We start from the raw sequence: 24278 nt of genomic DNA on the forward strand, positions 1-24278 counted from the left end.
ATGTATTGAGGTGCTTGACATTTCTTCCTGTTGCAGTGTGGTACATTTGTATCTTGAGCACGGGTAATTAGATGGAAATAGGGATGTTAGTGTTGGTTGGACGATGATTTAAAAAAATAGTGACACCCGAGGGATTCGAACCCTCGCCTCCGAAGAGATCAGGACCTTAACCTGACGCCTTAGACCGCTCGGCCAGAGTGCCTACTATATGATCTGGAGCTGACACTTTTCTCCACCCGACGAGTGTATAGTAGACCGCGTTGAACCGTTATTGGTGGTAAATGTGATCTCTGAAATGCCTTGAGAGGTGTATCTTGATGATCATGTGTTTCCAGCGTTTCTGGGTATGTATTGGCGTGTTCTGGTTAACTTGGTTGCCCTTCCTTCCTTGCATAAAGTAGGCTCTCTCGTAATTTTGTAATTTTTGATTGTTAATTCTGTAATCCCTCGGGCTCAGTTTCTTTTTTGCAGTCCGCTTTTGCTTTGTGCGTCGTGTATAGTGAGGTATTGGCCGTTATTTATTTTTGTAATTGTTTCTGATATATATTTGTTTACCATATGACGACTGCATGAGAGCTAATTAATACATGCATTATGGTAACTTTGAGAGTATTTGGTCTTTCACAGAGTACATCACTAAATCAAGGCTAAACCACAGAAAGAAGACGAAGTAACATACAAAACATATATCCGCCGGAAAAAGTCAAAACTCACATACTACAAGTAGTTGGTTCATTTTATTCATTCACGGAGAAAATGGGCAGCAGGACACAAGCCGCACAAGCCGCACACACGAACACGACGCGTGATAATTGAAAATCACTGTCCCGCTTCGCCCAGTTCCCGTATTCATAGCAAATGAATAGACATGGACGATGGACCCAGCAGGTTCTCTGCCGTCTGTAACACTAACAGAGGTTCTTGACTATATACGTAATGAGAACCTTGTTCAAAAACGAGCATTCTCTAGCGGAAGTAAGGGATTGGATCAGATGCTGGACTATAGAGCTATCAGTAACCGACATCGAAATACACCTCCAGCCAGATCACAAACCAAAATAAGTCAAGAGACAGGGATTCGAAGAGGATCTGTAGTCGAGATATCTGGCCCGCCAGGCAGTGGCAAGACTGCAATCGCACTGTCTCTTGTCAAAGAAGCGCTGCGACACAGACATCGCGTTCTTTGGGTCAGCACGACACAAACAATGATCCCTATGTCAAGATTAAAGCAGATGCGGTCATTTTCAAACGAAGAACTAAACCTGCTAACATTCGTTAGCATGAGCTCTGTGTCGCAGTTAATTCTTTATTTTCAACAGCAAGCAAGAGGAGAAAGATCGTCTCCAAGCGAAGCTGCACACTACCCGAACAAAAATGCGCTGATAGTGGTTGAAGACCTGGCATTCCTTGTAAAGTGTTCAATGGGTGCCACTGGGGTGAGGGAAAGAGACCAGAGACGCCATAGTCAGATAATATCAGGTATACTCGAGAGCTCACACAGGTTAGCTAAGCTAACAAATACTGCAGTTCTAATACTTACAAGCATGGTAGCACGAACAGGTCTAACAGATGCACTGCCAACAATGATCTCGGGGTTAGCTTTAGGAAATCTTCAGCATACAGTCGAAAGACGTATAATACTTCTTAAGGACGAGGGACGTCTGTATGCAATGGAGAATGACTACTTTGTGGGGATAAGAATAACGGACCAGGGGATCGAAGATCGATTAAATAATACAACTACGGATTCGGTCGAACAAGAAAGTGGGAATGACATAGAGAACAAGAAAATCGAGCTGGACGAGGAACAAAGAGGAAATGTCAACAACGAGTGTGGTCATGGGGGTCTTACGGAGGAACTGCCTAGTGAGAAGCTTATGGAGGGTCCTAAAATGCCACGTGAAACCCATACAAACCCACAAGCTTCTAAGGAGGGAAACGAGGGTCAAAATCATAATAAATCAAAACAAGGCTCAGATAGGGCACAAGACCAATCATACTATGGACTACACAAAGAAAAACAGAAGACTCATCAAGATACGGGGTCCGCATCCCCTGAAGTGGAGATCCCAGCGAATAAAGGGCTACAAAACACATACACATCAAACGGAGAGGACCGTGGAAGTGGACTCGACGGGTTTTCAAATAATTCAAGCTCAACATCAGAAGAGCATTACGATGAAAATGAAAACAACGGCAAGGCACCGGCTCCTGGAACTACAAAAGATAAGGTCAAGTACAACAGTCAGATACCCGAGTTAGTGCCATCAAAGTTACCAGAACTCAAAGAGCCAGATCTCGAATCCTCTGTAACTTCATCGCCACTTGATCCAGGTATTACACACGAAATACTGCTGACTTCCCCGCCTGCAAAGAGATTTAGACATGCATCACCGTCGAACGACGAAGGCAAGGGCCAGCAGGTAGTAATTTTTGCCGACGAGATTCCTAACAGTCAACCCGAGTGGTCTGATTCTGATATTATTTACGCAGATTAGATTGGGATTCCCACTGTACGTCCGACGATTACCAACCCACAGAGAGAAGGTGACTAACCCTGGCGCACGAGTTTAATCAGCTACCTATGGCACTTACCAGTAGGTACCTTCCTACAAGGACCCCTTTATCTACTTCACGGTCTCATTATTTTTGAATCCATACACTTCAACAGGTTACTGCAATACTACTAGGGCATAAAATCTTATTTCACACATGTATCCGTCTTTCCATAAACAAGAGGAAGCTCCAGTCTATCTTCTAATCGCAGTAGTATTCTTGTTGGGTAATGTAGGTGATAGGTGGGGTCAATCCGCATATGAATCAAATTCTAGCACAAGAATCAAAAGTCTATAAACCGTCTTTAACATTTCTATTTGCTTGAATATTCTAAAATATGTAGTTTATCTTATTTTTACTACCATTGCATTGATTTAATTCATACCCAGTTAACTTTGAGCTGTAGTACTATTAAACGTCACATAGCCCAATATGTCCCCAGTAGATAAGAAATATAGGATTATCCGATGATATCCACTATCTTCATAGAGGGAGGAGTTGACCAGCCAGCCCCCATTCTAACAACCGTGCTATAAGTCAGCCATGCAGATTAAGTACAAGTTCAGGTGCAGAAGGGCTTGCAAATGCACTGTCGTTCATGGTAGTTAATTTGCTTTTTCCCATTTTCCGACTTCCTTTACAAGATTCTGGGAATGGAGATACGAGCTGCAGCAGGCAGAACATGGTTTAGCCGACGAAATCAACAGCATCCATATTAGGCGTCTGCATAGCTAAATTTGGACCACATTTAAAGTTTAAAAGTCTAGGTTAATGGTTTAATACCAAAAAAATAAGCATCAATGAAGGCTGGCCTTTTGTGGTAGACTAGTGCTGTGACTGATCAGTTGTCAATTTCGTAGATATTCACGGACGGACGATAAACAACTACAAGTGATGAGCAGATTGATTGTTCAGCTCACTCAAACTAGCGATGATTTCATAGACTTAGACTTTATAGTAATCAACGTAATGGCCAACCTCACTTTAGGGAGTTGCATCTGTTAAAGCAGTCTACAGCCAAACCAGTGCATGTGAGTAATTGTGTTGAGAGTGAGGGCTAGCAGGTTAAACTAAGCCTTGCTTGCCAACGGGGAAACCGGGAAGCAAGATGCGTAGCCGTTTTACATCACATATTGACAACCCTAACTACTTAGTAGTCAAGCCCACCATGGACTATTGTCATACAATTGTCATCAATAGAGCTGATGGAAGGGGGGGGGGGGTATACAACAGTTGACAACAGTTGTTATTCCGCTAGTCACCAGTCATCCGCTCTATTAATAGATGGCCCTTGGCATGTGCGCTTAGCAAGATATAATTTTCCATGCTACACTCCGCTTAAGGTTCGGAGTACAGAGCACAGAGCATGGAGATCCCGAAGCTCAGAGTTTGTTATATAATATTTGCTATTCATGACTGAGGTCTATTAATACTTTACTTGGCAGGTGATCTTTGGTTTGGCAAGTGTACGACATAAACCTTAGCTCTGGGAAATGACGTAGAACGGATGGACCATTAGACGGCGGCATGGTCGGAAAAAAAAACGTCCAGGCGCCAGCGCTCGGCCTGTCAAACCGGAGATAGCAACGCCGGCAAGGAAAAACCAGCCACACATGTAATAAGCCTGAGAAGCAAGCTTGTTAACACAGAGGGAAAAACAGGCATCAGGCGGGTTGACCCAGATGGGAATAAGAGCGGCGCTCTGCCAAGCCCTATGATGACAACATATGTTGTTAAGTCAGTTTGTTTACACTAATATGAGCCCGTACCTGATTAAGATTTTTTTTTTACTTTGCTACGGATAAACACGGTAGTGTTCAATGCTTATCGTATAGGGTTACAATCAATAATTATCCGCCAGGCAGCACCAGAATATTCCAAATTAATATAAAGTTTACCAAAACTTTTTTTTGATTTCTTGAAATAAAGTTAATCAGCACGCCAGTTGGGGCAAGCAGGCAAATATGCAGGTGCAACAGGTGTGATTTTAGGACATCAAATTATCACGGGCGTTAGAGCTCAAAAGGTGTAGCAATAATAAATAAATGGAATGGTGGTGCTTATACGACTGGTGTTTTGTTTGCTGTTTGTTTATAGACAATTAGCCTGGCCCCCGCCCGCTACCAGGCATATGGGTAGTTTTTGAGACTGCATTTCGCTGATATGTAGAAATGTAGAGCTTCGCTGCACATGGCACATAGATAGCGTCCAGCGGGTCAGCTGGCCAGAAACGAAGTACCAGCCTTGCTGATACCGATTAAACGTGCATGTTTGTTTCACTGTAGTGTGTAGAGCTTAAAAGGCTTCACAGGAAGGGGAAAGTTATAGGCTTAACGGAATAGCTGAAGTTGTGGAGTGCTTTTCGATCACTTTCAATCGGTCGGTGGTGGGGGTTGTGAGAGGGGTCCCCTGGGGGGAAGAATGAATAGAGTATCGCCAAATGCAATACGGATCCCGATTCGATACGATAGATAGATTATATACTAGCTTTCAAGTTATGAACAGCACTGACCTACTTACGATGAAGAGTATGCTGTTCTTCCGTTATTCTTCTTATTATATCTATTAGTATAATAATAATTTAACTATTATTAACCTTCACATTATGATCGCTACGATTGGAAACTGAAAGTCTGATATTCAACGGCCATCTACAACTACAACCTACCTTGGATGTTAATGGTGTAGACCACACTGCAGGCAAGTCACCAAAGCCTGAGAATGCTCCATGCCCCGCCAATATACCCCCTTGTTAAGATCAAGGGAATCAGGTAGCAGTTACAGTGATCGGAATGGCTTTTTTATTGAGCGAGCGTGACTGCTGGCCCGAATCGCAGTAAATAGATACACATACAAGGCGGCCATACTGGGCGGTAGGTCTCGCAGAATCGAGTTGCTAACAACTAAGATGTGGTATGTTGTTCTGTCGTGTGAATGGTCTCAAAATTTTAGTCTAGCCATAATTAGCCATACCGTTAGAGAGCAGTCATACTTTAGGTAATAGAAGTACCAGTTCTGGATCCTGTAGTCAGACCTTAAACTATGCCATTAAACTAAGCCAGCTAGGGTAGCATACACCCTAAAACCAACCACCATTTTCAACACCGACAATACCATGTATTCCTAGTTTAATTAAGCCTTACAGTGAGTGATATACAACAACTAGTACTGTGTTAACATGTGGATATAATTAATTAAGTGTATATACTATAATCTAGTCCGCTAGTACTCTGGTAATGATTCGCACCTCAATAGGGAAAGAGTGGATAGGTTCGCGTCGATAGTGCATTTTTCTCGATTTAACAAGACAGGATGTATGTATCATACGCCAGTCAGTATGTTGATATGATTTTTTAACAGACAATTCTTGCTCCAGCGAGGGTCATCAAATGTTGTGCAACACATATTTGTATCATGGCAACGCATATTGGAGCGAAATCGACCATAAGCGGCGTCAGTTTTCAGAAGCAGCTGCAGCAGCACCAGTACCACCAGAAGCACGGGCAGTGGGATCGGTTGCATTAACTTAAGTCGTCAGGCACTGTCTGCCTAAAGAGTTGTAGGTCAATTCTGCTTGAAAATTTGCTTGGACCGCCGGAGATCTGTCAACTGCTACACCTCTGTTGAGCGCCATAAGAGGCAGGCACTGTGAGATTCTCGCAGAGACAACCGGAGGTTGGCCAGCAGGTAGTAGGCTCGGTGCTAATCTTAGCAAGCACGGCCGGCCTGATTCAGCGGTCTGTGCTAGCAGTCATGCTATGCTAGCCAAGAGAAATTTTTTGAAAGTAAAACAATTATTAAACAAAAGACTAATTATAGCTTTGACACTAGTCCCACTGGCCCACTAGTTCATGTTTATGTTTACCGACTGTTACAACTTCAACTTGGGCCAACGGTAGGGCCGTGGCCGTGCATTCTGGTACTCTAAAATACCACAACAAACAGTCATAGTGGCAGCAGTTGTCATGTTAGCTGGTGCACAGCAGTGATCCAGAAGTCACCTCTACACTATATAGGCTTAAAATTACCAGCAATATATTTTCGATACCAAAATAGTGTCATATTGTATGTTATCTGCTGCTGCGTCTGAGAGTCAAACGAGATAATTCAAATAAATAATACAAATATAATAATAAAATAACTGATCATAACAATAACAAGCCTGACCAACAATAATTGGTTTTTTCTATTGCTATGCAGTTGAAATTATTATCCATGCCACCATCTATACCGCCTTTGTCTTCCCCTACTAATTGACCTCGTCTTGTGCTGGCTTGTCATTCTACTTGAGGGATCTCACGATTGTCACGAAAAAGCAGCTTTGATTCAGGGCCGTAGATGCTCCTATGGCGGTACACATTGACTTGCTTTTTATATGCTTATTTTTAGACATATTTCCGTTTATCCGTTTTGGGAGATTGATTTACTGGAACGTTCCGAGCGATTGCAGATACATTTCTTTTTGGTGGTATGGCTGGTTGGTCTAACTACATAGATCAGCAGGATGAACAAGGGTGAGATGGGGGTCGCGAGAGGTTGTAGGGAGTGGTGGGTGGTAGGTAGTCGGGCAGGTAATGTTAGGGGCTGGCGCAACAGACGGGGAGGGGGGACAGCAAAGAAAAAGGGAACACACGAGGATCGGGTTGACGGGAGGTTCGGGGGTAGGAAGGTGGGCCAGATGTTGACCGCAACGCCGGTTGCTAAGAATAACATTAGAAACAATGGCCATGATTTATTGGAGAAATCCGCCATACTCAGCAATAGAATATACTCTAAAGCTGAGATCCAAAACCTTTGGGATGACAACAAAGCCGATATCTGACTTTCAATGACTTCTGTGGTTTTCCTCAGCCAGTCACCCAGTTTATGGGCGTCAATACACCACCCCACTCAGCACCGGCCCCCTTGCGAGCCCTTGGGCCGGCTTGGGGGCTCTTACACGGGTCGGCGGGCGTACCTCTTTGCAGCAGCAGCAGCAGCGAGCCTAGCGTCCCATAGCACACCTAAAGCTTATGGCTTTGCCGCTTAGTATGTCAACGACCGACATCATCGCGGAAAAATCTCAGAGCTCACGTTGGCATCGCCGCCCAAAAATGATGCTGAACCCTTCTTCGGGTATGCCCCTAACTATCACCCGTCATCTAGGCCCAAATAGGAGAGTGTCCTACTAATTTAAGAAATGCCTCTTTTTAGCGCTATCATACTATTTTTATTCCCTGCACACCACTCCTGCACTGTGCATAGAGAATTGCTTTTGCATGTATACTTTCTCATTCTCGCCAACTTCAATTCGGCCCCCCATTCCCTAATTGAGATATACATGTTTGTTAATATTTGAATTTGTTTTTAGCTACCTGCACAAACTAGAATTTGCTTTTTCAGGCTTTTGTTTTTATTTTTTTTTTGCTGGCCAGTCATAGCTTTTGTACTGCAAATCTATCAACTTGTGCCCCTGCAACCCAGAGTTGACGGCGCTATCTGCCAGTCAGACCAAAATTTATATAAACCAACAAGATTCCAGAAAAAATATCTTTTCTTTCTCTTTTTTCTTTCCTCACACATTCGTTGTCTTGAAGTCATTCGCTTACTATATCACTACAGCCGTCGAATTTTCGCGCTATAATCTTAATTAACAAACAACCAACACCCCAATTCCAAATTAAAAATGAAGTTCACTGTCGCTGCTGCCGCTCTCGTTGCTGGTGCCTCTGCCGCCGAGTTCACCAACTCCACTGGTAACTTTACCACCATCACCTCTGAGGTTGTTGCCACTTCTACTGAAGTTGTCACTGCTTACACCACCTACTGTCCTCTTGCTACCACCATTGTCGAGAACAACTCCACCATTGTTGTCACTGAGGCCACCACCCTCACTGTCACCAACTGTCCTTGCACCAGAACCAAGACTTTCACTACCCTCACCACCACTGTCTGCCCTGTTTCTGAGACTCCTGCCCCTGCTAAGTCTGCTGCTCCTGCTGCCCCTACCACTGAGGCCGCTGCTCCTACTACTGAGGCTGCTGTCCCTGCTGCTCCTACCACTGCCGCCCCTGCTGAGGAGTCTGCTGCTGCTACCGTTGCTCAAGGTGCCGCTGGTCACGCCGTTGTCGGATCTGGTGCTTTCGCCCTCGCCGTTGCTGCTTACTTCCTTTAAGTGGACTATGTAATATTTAGTAATGATTTTTTATTTTAATATTACGGAAGGAAAATAGACGTTAATATACCATGTTACTTGATAACGTTTTTTGCAAGGAGCTTTTTCTATTCTTTTTTCTTTCTATTTCTCATGTATTTTTGATCTAATATTTATATTATTATTTTTGAATACTTTTGTAAATTTTATTCTATTTTCTTTTTAAAACTTCCATCAGATTTTTCTGACAAACAGATAGAGCTCCGCTTGGCTGCTAGGACATTGCGGAATCGTAGCTGAAGGGATTCGAGCGAAGAAATAGGAGCCGCGGGGGAATGGAGCAGGGCCCCAGCTACCAGAGCAATTTCCCGGTCCATGTTATTTTTCTGGTATCCAACTGCTGTTTATACTTTATTCGCGTCTACCGAACCATGCTTTTCGATCCCAAGAGACGATGTACCGCAGGGGTGTTTTCATGAGATTACGTACATGCATATAGGAGCGATTCGCGTTCGCCTGTACCCCTGTCCAACTTTCCCTTGCGTACGCAATTCAGTCGACTTGACAACCGGCCTGGCCACCTGGCTGCTCAATACGTGTGGACGACAGGGGGTGACTCGAGTCGTCAATATCCTGCGGTGTTCACTGGCTCCCATGAACTTCTCAGAGAAAGAAAACATGTTACAAATCCAACGGCGACAGCTCTACAGGGTCTGGAGGCTCTGGCTCAGACCCAGAGCCTCCAGACCCTAGGTGAGAACTAATGCCCGGGTACTATCTACTACTAAACATGCATGTTTTATTGGTAAAGATCCTGTCTATTTATCTAAAGTGTAAAATAACAAGTATGCAGTTTTGCTGGTGGATATTGAATTGTCCGGAGACAGAGTGCCCGGTTGATGGATCTTGGTTAAGGAGATGTCGTCGATACCAGTCCATCCTGTTCGAGACTTGACGTCTACCGTATAATGGCCGACGGTAGCAGATGGGCCATGGTGATACACCACAGCAAATAATGAGTACTTGTGGGGTACATTATCTGGCGTAGAGATTGTCAGATCGTCACTAAATGAGATTGGTTTGGTGATTTTTTTGACATCGTCAGTATCACTTCCCGTTCCCCACGAATCAAATGAATACGTAAATCTTTTAAGGTGAACAATGAGAACACGGGGCAGAATATCAAAAAGTACTTGCTTAGTGGCCTTGGTCTGTCCCTTTTGGGAGGTCGAATATAAAATAGTTTCTGGTTCGCACATGGTAGCAATGGCCTCCTCTATGCTGGTAACACGCTCATCCGAAATGTCGAGCTGAACATGTTGAAATGGGTCATAAGTGATAGACGGCGGTTTGTTTTGACTGGGAAAGCTTAGCACAGACTTGAATCGGCCACCAAAGAGCTTGCCAATCGGTGTGTTCGTTACTCCACCGCCTGAAAAACGAGATTGAAGAGGTTTATTTTTCTTGCCTACCTCAACCCATGAAGCGGCATTTGCTGTCATAGAAGCCGCCATAGATGGAGAGTTGGGTGCTGTACTGTTGGCCGAATTATTAGCAGTTGATAGCGGTGTGCTGTAAGCGCTAATTGCACCATCAATATCCGATTCCAGCTTCTCAGCTTTCAAAAACTCATCTTCAAGACTTTCCAAAAGCATTCCCAAAAATTCCTGAGCATCCTCTTGCCGACCTCTTTGCAAATGACGGAACCGGCTGTTCTGTATAATAATATTATAGAATGAATCTGCCGTGTAAGGGCTGGGATTTGGGGAACTGAATTCAGTCATGAATTCAATTAACCCATCAAGGATTGGTGTATCACTAATCATTTTATGCTGAACAGATGATCCTAAGCTCATAATAAGACTGTAGAAATGTTCAGAATGGGTGAGAACCTGTAGAACTGAGTTCATAAAACAGATATTTCCTTGATTGACCAGTCCTCGGGCATGATCTGCTTGACGTCGACTGTTGTAATTATATAGGGATGTGGCTTTCCCCAGCGTGAGTGCTAATGGAGGAGCTGCGGTCACCACTGGTGAAGGTATTGTAATACCACCGTTTGACGGCAGAGTGCTATTCGTAGGAGTAGGTTTGTTAGTTGCCTCCATGGTAGAGCCGTTTGTTTTCGTGGTTCCATTCGCTCCAGTACTCATCGTTCCATTAAACTGCTTAGCAGACACATCAGGTGTCTGCGATGCCACAGCAACATTCGTCGCTGTTCTAGGTGCCACCGTTGTGCTGATGCCAGGAGTATTTGACTTTGTTGAGGGGGCCTTAACAGACGGCTCAGAGCTCGTTGGTGCAGGTAACTGTGGTTTAGCTAGAGCTGGCCGTGCGATGTCGGCCCATGCTCGTGGTTTAGACCCTAAACTAGCATCTATCGAACTCGGTGCTATTGGTTGACGTTTGTGTGGGGAAGAAGTCGTTGTAGATTTTGGATCAGGTGCTATGGGTTGCAAAGATGCTACGGATGGTGACTGAGTGGATGCTGGAACAGATGCAGGAACAGATGCTGATGTTGATGCTGATGCTGATGCTGATACTGATGCTGATGCTGATGATAATGCTTGTGATGTTGATGCTGGTGGTGATGCTGAAGTAGATGACGTCGCTATTGGCGCTGGTCGTGGCCATGCAACATCACGAAGGTCCTGGCCCAGAGATTTCCATCTCCACACTCTATTTCGCTTTGGGAAATCTCCAGCATTTGGCGAATACCAGGGAACGCTCTAGAGCCTCTGTTAGGTTCTATAACTATTACTACAGACAGCCCATGAGAATTTAGTATCACCAATATAAAATTCCATCAGGATGTTTTAGCCTTTCAATATATGAAGCCACATGAAATAAACTGAGAGTAATGATCCCCATATACTTACGACTAGTCCTGCCCTGTACTTATTCCGTAGTTCAGTTATATACACATCATCCAGATTTACAGGTATAAAGTCCGTTTCAGGACCAATGCTCATGTTGAAATACACAGAAAAGGTGCCTGATCTAAATTTCACCTGGGAGTTCTATCAAGTTCTGTTTCGTCTTTAATTGTAAATGAGTTTCAAATTAGAGCCTATTAGCTTTGATCGATACAAGCAGAGGTATTAGTATAGCAAGAAGCTAGAAGCAAATATCGTAGTCGAGTAATATATTGGAGTTTTGTTGAAAGTTGTTGGCAGTATTTTGAAAAACTCTTGACAAATCTAAATTCCAAGCACTTTAGTTAGTTGGGTTGGGATTGACGATTGTCTGCAGCCGTACTTCTCATAACACTTGGCGCCGCAATAGTGCAATCGTGACTAACTCCGACCTATTTCTGTCTGCCGGTTAGACTGTTTATATAGAAAGCTGTTTATATATATCTTGTGGAATCACTTGAATTATTTTTTTTAGTCTATTGGAGAGGGTACAACAGACATAACATCGACCACTGATGCTCTGTTTGAGCCAGTCTGCTAGGTGAAGCTGGTTGGGAATCTATGATGGGAATTTCACCGGATGCTGCCGATTGCTGCAGGCCACCCTGAGCACCCTGAAATACCCCTGAATTTCCTGTGAACCAACAAATTCTCCCAGCAACAACAGCTTTGGGCAAGATGTTTTGACAAAATAGGAGGATATAGAACTCAGCGGTGACTACATAACTTACTCGGTATGGGCGAATCGTGATCTCTATAGACTCTAGTCGTCTCATGCGAAGTAGGTGCAAGCGTGGTCTGGGTGCGGGCTCTGCTCCGGCCGCCGAAGGCATACCCCCTTCATCCGTTCACAGAATTACATTAAACTACGGAAACATTGGTGAGAGGAAGCCAGATGAACTCGTCATAAGGTACCGAGACAGGCTGTCGGCGGCTAGATTCCAAGAAGCGATACTCCTGGCTGGAGATATAGGCTGCGATAATGTGCTTGCAGGCACACTTCCAACGGCGACCTGACTGTGATTTGTCAAGAATCATAGCTTTGAGGTACTGGGAACATGTACACATCCACAAGTCGAGGTTGACTAGCCCTACTCCCAGATCAATCGACCACAGAGTTCGATCTGGTTGCTCCCTTTGTTTGTACTTGACAATTTTCTCTGCCTCTATAATATTCAACGCTTCAATAAATGTGCCTGGAAGTAGGTAGTTCAATGTCACAAAGAGGTTGGTTTTCTCCTCCTCACATATCTCGCCATCGTGTAGAGCATCGAATATGTCCCGAATCGCCTTATCTACGTTTTCAAGAGGGCTACTGGACGGGCAGTCCATGGGTGGTTTAATGTTAACGACGCGTCAACCTGCAACTTCGGTATTAATACGGCTGGTTGGGGACTTCCACTGGTACCTGAGGGGAGGTTCTCTTCGTTCGAAAAATGGTTATCGGACACAACCAGTCAGTTGTAATCCCAACCTAAATAGTATAAATAACATATATATATTTATATTAGCTACAGATTGCATATGTTAATACAAAGCTAGCGTTTCTTACGCTCGGCAGACTCTTTGGCGTCTTCGCGCTGGGCTTTGGCATCGAGCTCATCCCAATCCTCGCCAGACTCCTCTTCCTCAGAACCATCATAGTCTTCTGAATCTTCGTCAGAGTAATCATCTTCTTCTTCCTCCTCGTCTTCAGGCTCTTCGTCAGAAACCTCAAACTCACTCTCTTCTTCAGACTCCTCGGCACCGCTTTCGCCATCACTCTCGGTAGACAAGAAGCTCCAGCCACCGCCTTTGAAGAACTCATGTGGGTCAGCAAGCACTGTCTTCATGATAGTGGCCCAGTTAAGGTTCACGGGTCCTTCGTAAAGAGGGATGTCCATTTCGTTGAGCCAGTCCTTAACACTGTCGAGCTGACTCATGGGAATTGAGTTGATATGAGTAACAGGCTTAGTGAAGTCTTTGTACACAAACACCAGGTCAAATTGCTTAAGACCAAACTGAACTCTCTCCAAATGGGCCACTTCGATATCTTGCAAAGTAACTACCAAAAAGGGTGGGTCGATAAGCTGCACCAAACAATCAGTGGTAGGCTGACATAGAACGTTGGAACGGAAAGGTACACCAGAAAATCCCAGTTCTCGGAATGGGATATCAACATCAAGCTGACCACCTGAGGCAGCAGCAATATCTTCGCTAAAGTTCTTAAACTCCTTGTTAAGAGCAGCTCTTCTACGACGCTCCTCTTGTTCCTGCTCTAATTCGTCCTCATCTCCATATCTGTACCTTCTCTTTCTGTTACCAGTCTCATCGAAAGCCATATCCGAAGCTTCTCTGTAGAATTGAATATCTTTAGTTTTCTTCTTACCAACAATAATTGGGTTTTTGAGATGGAAATGAATTACCACAATCAATTCTTGATCACAAGGTTGGAAAAACAAGTGCGCAACATTCGAGAAAAGTATATTCACTTTGTGGTCCGAAGACACGGGCGACTGATACTTGACACCATTCTCATGGATTTCCAAACTACCAGCCACTCTCTTACCCTCAGGGCCAGGCCGAATAAAAACAGAATCTAACCGCTGTGGACGACGGTTTCTAATTTCAATCAGCTTATCTTGTTCAACAACGTCTTCCATCTCCTTTCGCTCAGTTTCGCGCTTAACAGCCTCCTTCTTCAGGTCAGAAATTCTTTTGAAAACATCATTCATTCTATCAGCATCACGCGATCGGAAAGTAATGCTCTTCACGAATTGGGCACCAGGATCTTCAAATGGCATTTCTTCCTTCTTACCAGCACCAGGAGTATGAAAATTGAGCCTTATATATACATAGTCACCTTCTTCGTTCTTGGATCCGTTCTTATAGGTAGACACATGAAATGGTACAGGTCTACCGTTGATAGGTAAGATAATGGATTGCGCACGGACATCTACTTGAACGCGGAGGTCTTTTACAGCTGGTGGTAGTTGAGAGTCTCGCTTGTATGACTCAAATTTACGTAGCACCACCTTATTTTCATCACCAGATCCAGCAGTTCCGCTAGCATACTTTTGCTCACCCAACTTCTGAATTTTTTCGTGTAGTTCCCTTTGGTGCAACTGTCTCTTCTTTTCATTTGAACTTTCTTGTTGGTTTGACGTTTCCGTTCGAAGTTTATTACGCAGGATAGCGCTGCTTCTGGCATTGGCTGCTGCTGCTTTGGCCTTTGCAGCAGCCGAATTCTCCTTTTTAACATTAACTTTCGAATCTTCCTCGTCCTGCTTGAAATAAAATGATATATCACCTCTAGTCTTAGGCGAGTCAGTGAATACAATAGGCCCATCGACTGCCACTCTCACGGTATCTGTGATCAACAGACTATACTGAGAACTCGATCCTTCCAGAGGGATATCGGCGAATCCAACCGTGACGTTCAGAGTCATACCATCCTTAAGCACATGATTGTTTTTTGCATTTAACAACAAGGCAGAATCTCTAAACTCAATACCAATACCCCATCCTACGTTCCGCACAAAATACTTTTCCATATCTGGGCTCTTGGACTTGATGTAGTCAATAGCCGCTGTATATAGCTGTTTACAAGTGGTACCTTCCTTGATGGTCGAGAGCACCGCTTTTTGGACTGCCAAAAGAAGGTTATAGTTATTTTCTTGTTCTTTGGTTGGGTCAATTAGATAAGTGCGACCAATATTTGAGCAGTACGACTTGTATCGTAAACCCAAAGAACAAATAATTACACCTGGCTCTAGCCTTCTATCGTCCGAGACTGCTGACGGTCGCAAATCATACTTGCCACCAGACTGGATAATAGGTGTGTAGCACCAGTCAAGTTGGCCAGCATCAAACTCGCTACCTAGCTTGAGTTCCTTTTGTTTGAAAAATTTGGTATCATCGATTTTCTTTTCAACGATTTCAGCAAATTTAGCATGGGTAATCTTCTTTTCTTCGTCTATGAATGTCGACATTTCATCAGCAAAATATTGGGTCATAATACCCAGACTTCCTTTTGAAGCAGCTCGTACTGCTCTCAATTCTTCTTCATCCTTGATTTCCATACTGCTGGAGATAGCCGCCGCCACATCGACTAGACTAATCTCTTTATTTTCGACAACCGGATTGATTGCATCTTCCCATTCCTTGATAAATGGGCCAGTAAACTTGTCCTTTTGTAGAAAACCCACTGTAGAGCCTTGTGACTTCAATTCTGAGATGAAGTCTTTGAAAAGCTTGGCATTGTGCTCGGGGTCCTTATTACGAGTCCAAACAACAACGTCCTTTCCCTTGATCGCGTCTAAATGCTTGGCCTTTTGCGACGACGTCACAAAAAATGTTTTATCCTTGGTCACGGCAATGGCTGTCGATGGAAACTCATATCCCAATAACCACGTCTATTAAGTTAGTATCATGGAAGCCAGATTCCTCTATGGACTTTTCGTTGTCAGAGTATCAAAGTACTCATAGATAATCACACATCTGAGGCTATGGACATCTAATCAAAGATTTTACCACCCAACTTACATGAAGAACCGAGCTCTTGATATATGGGTTCTCTTGGTTAGGCTTGCCAGTTACAATCACCACAGACGAAGCGCCAGCAAGCAACGCGTCATTCTCTTTGATCTTGCGTTGCAGAATGTGTACATGCTTACGAAACGTCGTATGATCAATCACAATCTCCGACATGGTTTTTTATACACAATTGAGTCGCCAGGTTGGTGTTCCCGCGTGTCGATGTCTTCTTGACTACAAGCAAACGCGACGATGCTGTTAATTGAAAATAATACCCTTGCCCTCAAAACTTGCCCTCAAAAGTACCGCTGCCGCGCTAAGTCTTAGCGAACCAAGCTCTTGATTCGGACGCCCAATAACCCCTGCATTTAGTGTTTACAAACCTTAAATTGCGGTCCAACACTTGCTCAGTTTAATTACACTGGCATATAAGTCGTGTTTTTTAAATACTGGTCAATGTCTCCCCGTGTAAAGAGTCTCCAGTTGTGGCCTCTTAAAACCTCTCTCAGTGGTCGAATTAGTTAGTACTCCCAGGTTGTCTCCTGCGATATAAGCCGTGGCATCTCGGGTTATTTTTCTCCAAGCCGCGAGAGCTATCCGGCAGCCTGTCACGTCACCCACCACGCGACGCAGGCCAGCCCAAAGCTTGCAGCACGGCGTATCGAACAGATGCCAGCAAACTCCCAACGGGCTTGGATATTCTTCAAATTTAACTGCCCGCTTGTTACCACGGCTGGGAATCTATTCTGAGCAGTAGCAGAGTGGTTGAAAACAAAACCGCCGCCTTCTCATTCGAACAATACAACTGTAACACACCCCCGCTAGGAAATTAATATTAATTGTCTGATACATCTCATTTTCAAATCAACATGGGTGACGAGTACGATTTTCTTTTCAAAGGTAAGTCTGTGTCATTATCAGTCATTTGTTCTCTCTGGGGCCGGGATGGACCACTGCGACCGACACTGCTGTTCATGCCAGTTGTCTTTGAGTCTTCCTGCTCCTGTCCTATCATGAGTGTGCAATAGTTCTCAAATGACAGCTATCTCAGGTGATCTCTATTCTTGATTGCTCCTCTTCTTACTCATCTGGTTTCTTTGTTAAGGGACTTTTCTGAGGATGTTAAAATCTGGATGTAAGACGGCTGCACTGAATGTCAGCTATGAGTCTGGCTTCATATAGATTTACTTATGTTGTCGGCATGATAACGACTCGAGCGTAGTTCGATGATTTATGGGTTCATGGAGAAATGGCTTTTTTTCTCCCCCCTTGTCATATGTGATCTAGATTGCTAACTTTTTAATAGTTGTTCTGATTGGAGACTCTGGCGTTGGTAAGTCCAATATCTTGGGTAGATTCACGAGAAACGAGTTCAACTTGGACTCAAAGAGCACCATTGGCGTCGAATTTGCCACCCGAACAGTTAATGTGGACGAGAAAACTATTAAGGCCCAGATCTGGGATACTGCTGGCCAGGAGCGATACCGTGCCATCACCAGTGCGTATTACAGAGGAGCTGTTGGCGCTCTGTTGATGTACGATATCTCGAAACAAGAGAGTTATGAGAATGTCACGAGATGGCTCAGCGAGTTGCGAGAGCATGCCGACGCTCAGATCGTAATCATGCTTGTTGGCAACAAGTGCGATTTGAAGCACTTACGAGCCATTCCCACAGATGAGGCCAAGAACTTTGCTGCTGAGAACAAACTTCTTTTCATTGAGACATCGGCCCTTGATGCCACTAACGTCGAGCTCGCATTCCAGAATATTCTCACTGAAATCTACCGACTCTACGCTGACCAGAGCCTGCAGGCCGACTTCGCCCAGTCCAAGCCTTCTCAGGGCCAGACTATCAGCTTCACTCCTCAACCCGATGACAACAAGCAGGGCAAGTCGGGCCAATGTTGTTAACCTATTCCCTCCAGGGTAAAATATTTAACTGCCTCGTCTTCTTTGTGTCTCTGTTTAATGTGATTTTGTTTTGCTGGTTGTGTTGTGGTGTCTTTTCGCGTCCGGCGGCTGGGGCTCCGCCCCAGACCGTGGTTGATCGTCTCATTTCACTCGAGTCGAGTCTCGATTGTTCTAGTCTAGACTGTATTTGTTTTCTCTCGCTGCCCACAAAGCTGAGCAGCTTTTTTGCAAAGCAAGAGCCACGCGGTCCAGGGCAGAGCCCCAGTCCCCTCAGAGGTAGGCGAGCTTACTGACAGAGCATGAATATATATAAATAGGTAGGTATGTGTGGAGTACATGTGCACAGCTCTAGTTCGCAGGCTCGTCAGCAGGTGCCTTGAAATCAGCATCGACATCTTCATCTTCATCGTCGAGGTTACCATTAGTACCCTCTTCCTGCTGCATCTTTTCGAGTGTCTTTTGGTAGTCAATGGTAACGCCCCGGGTACGTCTACCTTGAATGATATTGGATGTGTCGATTTCTTCAAGCGAGTCCTCTTCTTCTTCTTCCTCTACTACAGCTGACACCTCGATGTCGTCTCCCTCCTCATCTTCCTCATCGTCTTCATCATCTTCATCTTCATTGTCTTCCTCTGGAGCATCAGCATAACGCGACGATACCTTTCCTCGGAGCTTGGCCTTGCCCTTTCCTTTGTCAGACTTCTCTTGCTCAGCAATTGGTTCACTCACTGCTTCCACAGACTCGGGTTTGGACTCAGTTGTAGCCTCAGCAGTGGGGGCTTTGGTAGATTCTTCGCTAGTTGCTCGCGCACCTTCGTCTGTTGAACCCGAACTAATTGTTTCTTCCTTCAGCTTTTTGACTTCTTCTGTGGAGACCGGCACTTCTTCGGCTTTTCTCTTCAAAGTTTCTTCATTTTCAGTCATTTTTTTCTTTGTTATGGCCAATTGGCAATCTTCCACGTTTCTAGGATCAAAAAATTAGTGTATATAAATTCCAACCCGAATCTGGCAGCCAGCCTTGTTTATATAGAAATTTCACTCTTTCTGGCGCTGCATCCAAACTCGATCCCTCGATATATGAATTATAGAGCGAAACAGTAAAGTCAGAAATGTTACCTTCGAGAATGATCTGTGGATTCAGAAGAAAAATCTTTCTTTCATATATCTCCTGCCATCTTAATAGACTTCAAAAAGCAACATATTAGCTAATGTGCTTATGTAGGTAGTTCTTCCGACCTGGCTTCGTTTGTCATTATGATACATCCATCTCTATAACGGACTACGTCGTCGCCGTGGTATTCCAGATTCGTGGTCACGTGACTTGTGAAATATTAACTTTGGTGAACCAACGTTAACCAAAGTTAGGGAGTTGATTGTCAGTTAGAATATATTGGCGATTAGCTGGCAAAATGAGTGTAAGTAGGGGTTTGGTTGAATTAGCAGCACTTTCGCTTTCATGATATCTGCTTGTGTCACTAATTTTGTATTTAATACTAACTCTCACAGTCTCTTAAAAAAGTTAAAATGGCGGATTTAATCCAATACCGCCTACGAGTCATCACAGTGGACGGCCGCCAGCTAGTTGGTGAATTACTTGCATTTGACAAGTACATGAACCTTGTATTATCAGATACGGAAGAATTTCGTACGACAAAAAAGAGCAAAATTGAGGAAAGAAGAACTTTAGGACTGATCATTTTAAGGGGTGAGACGGTAATCTCAGTTAGCATCGAGTCTTCACCCACAAATTCAGATACAGCTGGAAGATTGGGCGTGATAAAACCTGGTCCTGGTTCTGCGAGAGGCATTACTCGAGGCTCTGCACCACCATCAGGGCCTTCGCTAGTTGGCCCCGTTCGTACCTCAGCACCAGCTGGACTGCCAGCGGGCTTTGGTCCTCCTCCCGGATTTCAGCCACCTCCAGGCTTTGGGGGTCGATAGCCATTTAGCTTGTGTATCTTTTTTTATTTCATGATTCGTCCATATACAAAGAAACCTATTTAATGCTTTATCAACTAGATTTGATGCCTCCGGCATTTCAAATTCTGTCGCCTTTGTGCAAAGCGATATTTCCTGGAGCGGTGCTCTGAACTGAATTGTCCATTTTCTTGTGTGCAAGATGCTTGGAACTTGGACAAAGAGCCTCAAACAATGTCAGAGAGGGTGGGATGCAAACTGCCGGAGGTACTACCCTGGCGAATAATATTTGGTCATTAAGTCATCGATCATTAAAGGAAGTAGAGCTTTCTAGTTGGGGTTTTGGGTGTCTTGGGAGACTGTGGTGAGGTAGGAGGTGGGAGAGTGGCATCAATATCGCGACGCGACACTCCGTTGCCTTTAAGCCAGAGTGCCATATTAGGGGAAGACACAAATTCCCTGTAAAATAGTTGTTTACAAGTAGTGGTGGTGGTGCGAGATACTGATGTGAAGAAGGAAGCACGCGCAGAGATTTTGTGAAGCATTGTTTGACTGGAGTGAACATTGAATAATTTGTTCAGGTTGGAGTTCCAATCTTCTTTTGCCAACTCCCTGTGAAATATGCGGTCATTAAACTCAAGATGAGTCCCGAAATATGCAGATAGCGGCGATATGAGTCGTGAAGTAAGGGTTGCAAAGTGGAATCGGATTAGATGATCAATAGAATTAGCATTCGGATCGGGTTTGGCTGTCATAGCCATTGATATTGAGGCAAGAAATTTATAATCCGGCATTAGGTACCGGTTCTTTGTAATAGACCTGTTGGAGTGTTTCACTAGATTGCGAAGCTTCTTCTCTTCTTCTAGTTGAGGGTCGGCTGATGCTGACATGCTATTCGAGAGTAAAAATACAAACGGAACACTGGGCCGGTCCACAATTTCACTACTGGCCTCTGCAACCACAGTTGATGGAATGCTCGTGGATATACTATTCAAAGTGGATGGCGCCAGGTTTTCAGATCGAGGTTGTGCACTCGTTGAATCTATCCCCTTCAGTAAAAAAGGGTTGGTAAAACCTATGATTCCTTCACTGAAATTTGTCGGAAACGAATGTATAGTGACATATTCACGAATATTGCGATTGTATGGGACGGGTCTTATTAAATCAACGATAGTATGGATAAACGTAGAACAAAGGTGTGGAGAAGGGGCATATACTATAATCGGCCTACCAAGAAGCAAACATTCATACAGAGTGTACAGGTCGGACAAATCTTGAAACATGGATATGAAAGTGTGCTCCCATGACTCTAAAATATTTTGGTTGCTCAATGGATTAACAAGAATTTTTTGAGGAAGCGTCGTTTCAATGACTGACCCTAAAAATCCGAGCTCCAGCTGTTTATCGTAAGCCACGTCCGGCCACTGTGCAATATTATTAATGGCAGTATCCAGTAAAGGAACTTTACTATCCAAAGAGCAGTTTAAAAAGCTATTATGCGGGGCCATGATTTCATTCAGGCAAGACTGAAATAGTGATGGGAAGTAGTGTCTTGAGATAATTACTAGTGACTCCTGCAAATAGCCTCTAGAGCTGGACGAATCTCTGCACTGCGAGAAAAAGCAGTTCGCATACATGGTAGTGGTTCCATGAACGAAACGAAAAGTGTGAAACTGGTTGATCCTGTCAATGTTATCGTCATCTTCGCCGTTGTTATTTGAGGTATGCTCGGGCAGGGATGAAAAGCAAATAGTTTTAAATTCTTCTTCAGAAAATCGGATAGCAGGACGAATGATTTTCAAATCTGGCCCTACGTCCACATCAAACTGAACTAATACAAAGCATGTGACCCAACGATTTAGATCATGAACAAGTTTCTCGGGAAGAATCTGCAGGTTCTCGACCAAAGCTTCATGGATCCGAAACGATGACAGAAACGAATTAGGAATTTTTTTGCGGTGGTGGCCATAGCCATGGCCACCACCACTGCCATCCTTAACAGTCTTGGCACGAGAGTTTGCATTGCCATTACCATGTTTCACATCCAGAGGCTCTAAGTTTAGGTTCAAATCTAGATCTAGGCGCTGCAATTCTTGTGTTATGTCGAACGGTGCAGTGGAATCCAATTGGCCCTGCTTTAATTCTGAACCAAAGCCGGCCGTACGAATCATACCATAATCTTCCACACTGGGAATATTTGACGCTTGATTAAGTTCCGGATCTGGTCGCACCTCATACCCTAAGTCTAAAAAAGCAGGCCGCTCCGCTAAGGACTCTGCTATTCGGTCTGTTGATGCTATCGGAGTAGATACTGGTTCTGATGCTAATGCTGATGCTGAGGTTGTCCGGTCAGAATGTGGAATCCGTCTGGAATACCGTCTGACATTACTACCCTGTCTAGAGGGTGTGACAAAGGACATTAAAACAGTCAAGAAACAGCAACTTAATCGGTATTATTATTGCCACAGACGGCACTGACTGTCACTACTGAGATATTCAATTAAGCACTTGGTCACCCTTGCACTTGAAGCAGGCAGAGTTGCCGATAATTAACCTTAATCCACAGGACGTTTACCTGCGGTTATGCAGAATAGTCAGAAGGTTTTATTTTCGATTATTTGTCTCTCATCAAATCTAACTTGAAACTGCCGTCTCGGTAATTCAGATAAGTTTCAGGGGCTGTTTACCGGCTGAACCCTTACATGCGACGATCCCAGTAGATGCGCATCCGCGCTAGCGTTTGAACTGAACCCCTGATTCCTGCCACCTAAAGGCTTCCAGTGAGCCTCCGGCAGCTGGGGCTCTGCCCCAGACGCCCTGACTTCGCTTACTTCGTTTTAGTGGTTGAAAGTCTGAGGATGGCTATTAGTCGGTGGGATCTTGAGTCGTTGATGCTTTGTCGAGAAAATATACATAAGGCACGTGACGTCTCAGATTACGCAGGGTCCGATATCTATATACTATAGTCATTATGCTACTTTATGCTACGTCTAACAACCCCCTCTTCTGATCTAAAGGGGCGAGGAGCAGCGATACCGACATTAGGAGAAAGTCGGAAACAGGCTACATTATCCTCGATATAGTCATCAAAGATATTTAGCCTAATACGGGAAATAATACCATTAAAGCGCAAGTGCTGAGGTGTCGACCTGGTTAGAGTTTGGTTTTTCTCATTTTAAAGGGTAAGAATGTAACTCGTTCACATTTGTATTTGTAATATACTTTGTTTGTTGATTTTGGGACTAATATTGGTACACGCTGTATATTTGCTATTTTATTACACCCACTTTTAAACTAAGTTTTTTCTGACTTCTGAAGCTGCACTAGATGTTCTGTTGGAAACGCGGCTACTTTGTAGCCAATAGCCATTACATCGGAGCAGGTTCAATGGCTACCTAGCTTTGAGTTTCTGTGGAATCTCTTATCCATGTCGACAAAGCTACAACCACCTATGACGTTAATGGCTTTTTCTCCTCTGCAATAGCTTCTGCAGTAGCCTATTTCACTGCAGTTGGTGATTATTGGACGATCCAGGCTGCGTTACCCACCAAACTATAGTATATTTGGCTCACAGGGTAACAGGTCGCAGCTCCTGAAACAATTGCCTAAGTGGGGTGAATGACCACCCTAGCGGCCCCCATCCAGGCTGCCCCCCTTACCCCCCCTCTCTCTTACCCCTCCTTCCTTCGTTCTCCTGTCCACCGTTTCCTTTTTCCGCCTTCTCCTATATATTACTCAAGAACTCTCTTCTGTCGATTGATGAGACTACCCCTCCTTATGAGTCCTTCTTTGGAACTGTTCGTTTCCCCCTGAAAATATATATATATATATATATTGCAGCTCATGTGGATGTTACCTTCTCTGTGCTTCGCATTCTGCGATATGCCGCTGCTGCCCTAAATGGGGGGTGCAGACAAATAGCTTGCTTTTGCGGGATAAAATTGCTTCCGATTTTAATAATATTCTCTAACGGTTATAATTTACATTGAGCATGGTAAAGTGGGATCATGCAAATCAGGTTGCATGCGTCGCAGCACAGTAGCAATTGCTATATATTAGCTTCTCTGCTCGAACTGCCGCCGACTTGAACGAACGCATCCGTCTCGTGGCAGTCCGACTGCAGCCAGCGTCGGCCGTCATTTTAGCGGCTTTCTTGCTACTTGTCATTTAGTGCTAGAATGGCAGCAGTGTAGTGGGTAGAACCAGTGGAAGTATCTGCATCAATTTGTTGTTGGAAGCTGATTATGCTAACTACATTGTTGGCCAATGGGCATATTGACAATTATTTATACTCATATTTTCATAGATCTGTTTGGACATATACAAATCAT

The 24278-nt window shown here is 44.2% G+C and overlaps 7 protein-coding genes and 1 non-coding gene across 8 annotated transcripts; 3 read left to right on the top strand and 5 right to left on the bottom strand.

The window, feature by feature from the left end:
• Nucleotides 1-120: 120 nt before the first annotated feature.
• AWJ20_3375 lies at nucleotides 121-202 on the bottom strand (the record flags this gene model as incomplete). Its single annotated transcript has 1 exon — nucleotides 121-202. It is a non-coding gene; the product is annotated as a tRNA-Leu (tRNA).
• Nucleotides 203-8221: 8019 nt separating this feature from the next.
• AWJ20_3376 (uncharacterized protein) lies at nucleotides 8222-8710 on the top strand (the record flags this gene model as incomplete). Its single annotated transcript, XM_018880387.1, has 1 exon — nucleotides 8222-8710. The coding sequence occupies one exon, from the start codon at nucleotides 8222-8224 to the stop codon at nucleotides 8708-8710; it is 489 nt and encodes a 162-aa protein (XP_018738212.1).
• A 797-nt stretch (nucleotides 8711-9507) lies between these two features.
• Nucleotides 9508-12936, bottom strand: UBP3 (mRNA-binding ubiquitin-specific protease UBP3; the record flags this gene model as incomplete). The annotated part of the gene is made up of 2 exons (XM_018880388.1): nucleotides 9508-11376; nucleotides 12691-12936. The coding sequence occupies 2 exons, from the start codon at nucleotides 12934-12936 to the stop codon at nucleotides 9508-9510; spliced, it is 2115 nt and encodes a 704-aa protein (XP_018738213.1).
• A 206-nt stretch (nucleotides 12937-13142) lies between these two features.
• Nucleotides 13143-15665, bottom strand: SPT16 (chromatin-remodeling protein SPT16; the record flags this gene model as incomplete). Its single annotated transcript, XM_018880389.1, has 1 exon — nucleotides 13143-15665. One exon carries the CDS (start codon nucleotides 15663-15665, stop codon nucleotides 13143-13145), a length of 2523 nt encoding a protein of 840 aa, XP_018738214.1.
• Nucleotides 15666-17652: 1987 nt separating this feature from the next.
• On the top strand, nucleotides 17653-18030 carry YPT32 (Rab family GTPase YPT32; the record flags this gene model as incomplete). Its single annotated transcript, XM_018880390.1, has 1 exon — nucleotides 17653-18030. One exon carries the CDS (start codon nucleotides 17653-17655, stop codon nucleotides 18028-18030), a length of 378 nt encoding a protein of 125 aa, XP_018738215.1.
• Nucleotides 18031-18378: 348 nt separating this feature from the next.
• AWJ20_3380 (uncharacterized protein) lies at nucleotides 18379-18954 on the bottom strand (the record flags this gene model as incomplete). The annotated part of the gene is made up of 1 exon (XM_018880392.1): nucleotides 18379-18954. The coding sequence occupies one exon, from the start codon at nucleotides 18952-18954 to the stop codon at nucleotides 18379-18381; it is 576 nt and encodes a 191-aa protein (XP_018738216.1).
• A 687-nt stretch (nucleotides 18955-19641) lies between these two features.
• smb1 (Sm snRNP core protein Smb1) lies at nucleotides 19642-19971 on the top strand (the record flags this gene model as incomplete). The annotated part of the gene is made up of 1 exon (XM_018880393.1): nucleotides 19642-19971. One exon carries the CDS (start codon nucleotides 19642-19644, stop codon nucleotides 19969-19971), a length of 330 nt encoding a protein of 109 aa, XP_018738217.1.
• A 287-nt stretch (nucleotides 19972-20258) lies between these two features.
• Nucleotides 20259-22367, bottom strand: AWJ20_3382 (uncharacterized protein; the record flags this gene model as incomplete). The annotated part of the gene is made up of 1 exon (XM_018880394.1): nucleotides 20259-22367. One exon carries the CDS (start codon nucleotides 22365-22367, stop codon nucleotides 20259-20261), a length of 2109 nt encoding a protein of 702 aa, XP_018738218.1.
• Between the last annotated feature and the right edge of the window lie 1911 nt (nucleotides 22368-24278).

Source organism: Sugiyamaella lignohabitans, chromosome B (genome assembly GCF_001640025.1).
Source record: "Sugiyamaella lignohabitans strain CBS 10342 chromosome B, complete sequence".
In the NCBI taxonomy this organism is placed as follows: domain Eukaryota; kingdom Fungi; phylum Ascomycota; class Dipodascomycetes; order Dipodascales; family Trichomonascaceae; genus Sugiyamaella; species Sugiyamaella lignohabitans.